Genomic DNA, 2070 nt, shown 5'->3' with positions numbered 1-2070 from the left:
TTCCCTGCTCTCAATATCGTTCCCTCAAATTATATGGGACAGATACACTTATATACACCTCTACCTCAATAGTTAGAGTTCATCGGTTCTAAATGCAGGCTAGCAATGGCAAAGCCTTCGCTGCTCTCAACATCGTTCCCTCCAATTATATGGGACAGATAAACTTATATACACCTCGACTCTTCTCACAAGATAATCATTTGACCTACACTTACACTCGTCTCACAAGACAACTGCCAAACCTATCACACATGATTATCAAAATAACTCATAAAAACATCAAACTTTTGGTAGGCGGCCACCATAGCCCTTGCTCCAAGTTCTAGACTCGAATAGCCATTGACGACTAAAGAAAACCTAGAGTTCTTATACCAAGCAGCAGATTGAAAAAGAGAACCAGACAATAGTAAAGAGTAAGATGATAAAACTGGAACTAATTAGCTAATGCATCATCAAATAACTTGTTTATAACTTTCCAACACCAATATCGTTCATGTTTTCTATCTCAGTGTCACATAAAAGGATTGTTTTTTCCATTCACTTTGCACTTTGGGTAGCTCTACACTTGGCTAAGTGTACAAGACAACTGATAAATGTAACTGCAAATGCAGATGCTAGATTAAGATNTGTCACATAAAAGGATTATTTTTTCCATTCACTTTGCACTTTGGGTAGCTCTGCACTTGGCTAAGTACAAGAAAACTGATAAATGTAACTGCAAATGCAGATGCTAGATTAAGATACAAATAGATAGGCCAGATTGAGGCAAACCGCATCATCAATATCAGTATATCCAAAAGTATATTTGGATTATAATTCAATCAGCAGACTTTACCACGATAAANCAATCGGCAGACTTTACCACGATAAACTATGAATGACAAATCAATCGACGATCTAAGTCGTTGTTCTCTATAACCCGAGGTCCTGAGATGACCCCGTGATGCTTTTGAGGACGTTACCTCGAATTGCGGAGAAATAGCAGCCTGATAGGTTGNCGATCAGCAGACTTTACCACGATAAACTATGAATGACAAATCAATCGACGATCTAATTCGTTGTTCTCTATAACCCGAGGTCCTGAGATGACCCCGTGATGCTTTTGAGAACGTTACCTCGAATTGCGGAGAAATAGCAGCCTGATAGGTTGTGTTATCTCCGCATCACACGATGGCGCTCACGTTTCCGGAAGCGTTCTAGCATGAACTCATCGGTTGCAGCCTGTCTTTGTCCTGCAGCCTCTGTGCCACTATCAGTTGGTTTGGAGCCTGAACCATCATCTTGCAAATTTCTATTCTTGTACAGCTCAGGATGTTCTGCATATTTTTTTATTCCTCGTCAGAAACAGTAAAATATCTAATTAAGCACACGATTATATGTTCATCCCTTTCTCCGGATATAAGGGTTCTTGGTTTAATGATTGAACAATCCAACAAATATCTAGAATTTAGATCATAAGCATGCTTTTAGTAACATCAACAGAGTACCACCAGACTTTAACATACTCTAACATTTGAAATGCAGAAAATTTGTAAGAAACTATCATCATAGGAAGGTTATCACCAAAATTTTAAAACAGATCCAGCCAAATAACAGTGCAATATCATCCCAAAAGGTAAAATAATATAAAGAGACGAGGCACCTCTTCTAAGTTTTTCAGCATAATCCCTGCCACGGTGGAAGTAATCGGCACTATAACTAGATGGGATGCTAAACTCGGATTTTGAACGACCCACAAATCTCTTTTCCTGCAAAAGCTTTTTCGCAGCCTCGGTCTCCTCAATGTTCTTCAACTTGAATCTGTTCAAATAGAGATAATGACCACACAAAGGTCAGAGGAAAATATCCTCACCAAATGCAAATATGAAATATACTCATGTGGATTGAGAATATTTGCTAAAACCACCACACCTAAACGGTGGTGAAAGTTCTCTATTTATAATCATTTACGGAACCAAATAAACTACAAAGGAAATGGAAAGAGAAATAAGTGGATACAAGATAGTTGCCTATAAAAGGTCAAATATGATACCTATGATAAACCGTAATGGAAGGCTAAATATCCTCAAT

At 38.2% G+C, this 2070-nt stretch overlaps 1 protein-coding gene across 1 annotated transcript; it reads right to left on the bottom strand.

Annotated features, from left to right (window-relative positions):
• Nucleotides 1-1004: 1004 nt before the first annotated feature.
• On the bottom strand, nucleotides 1005-1826 carry LOC111785746 (protein COP1 SUPPRESSOR 2-like; the record flags this gene model as incomplete). Its single annotated transcript, XM_023666140.1, has 2 exons — nucleotides 1005-1316; nucleotides 1643-1826. Coding segments are annotated over 2 exons (348 nt in total), but the record flags the coding sequence as incomplete, so codon positions are not given.
• Between the last annotated feature and the right edge of the window lie 244 nt (nucleotides 1827-2070).

Source organism: Cucurbita pepo, unplaced genomic scaffold (assembly GCF_002806865.2).
Source record: "Cucurbita pepo subsp. pepo cultivar mu-cu-16 unplaced genomic scaffold, ASM280686v2 Cp4.1_scaffold000706, whole genome shotgun sequence".
NCBI classification, from domain to species: Eukaryota; Viridiplantae; Streptophyta; class Magnoliopsida; order Cucurbitales; family Cucurbitaceae; genus Cucurbita; species Cucurbita pepo.
The sequence above is the reverse complement of the archived record's forward strand: the minus strand, read 5'-3'. Positions and strand labels throughout refer to the sequence as shown.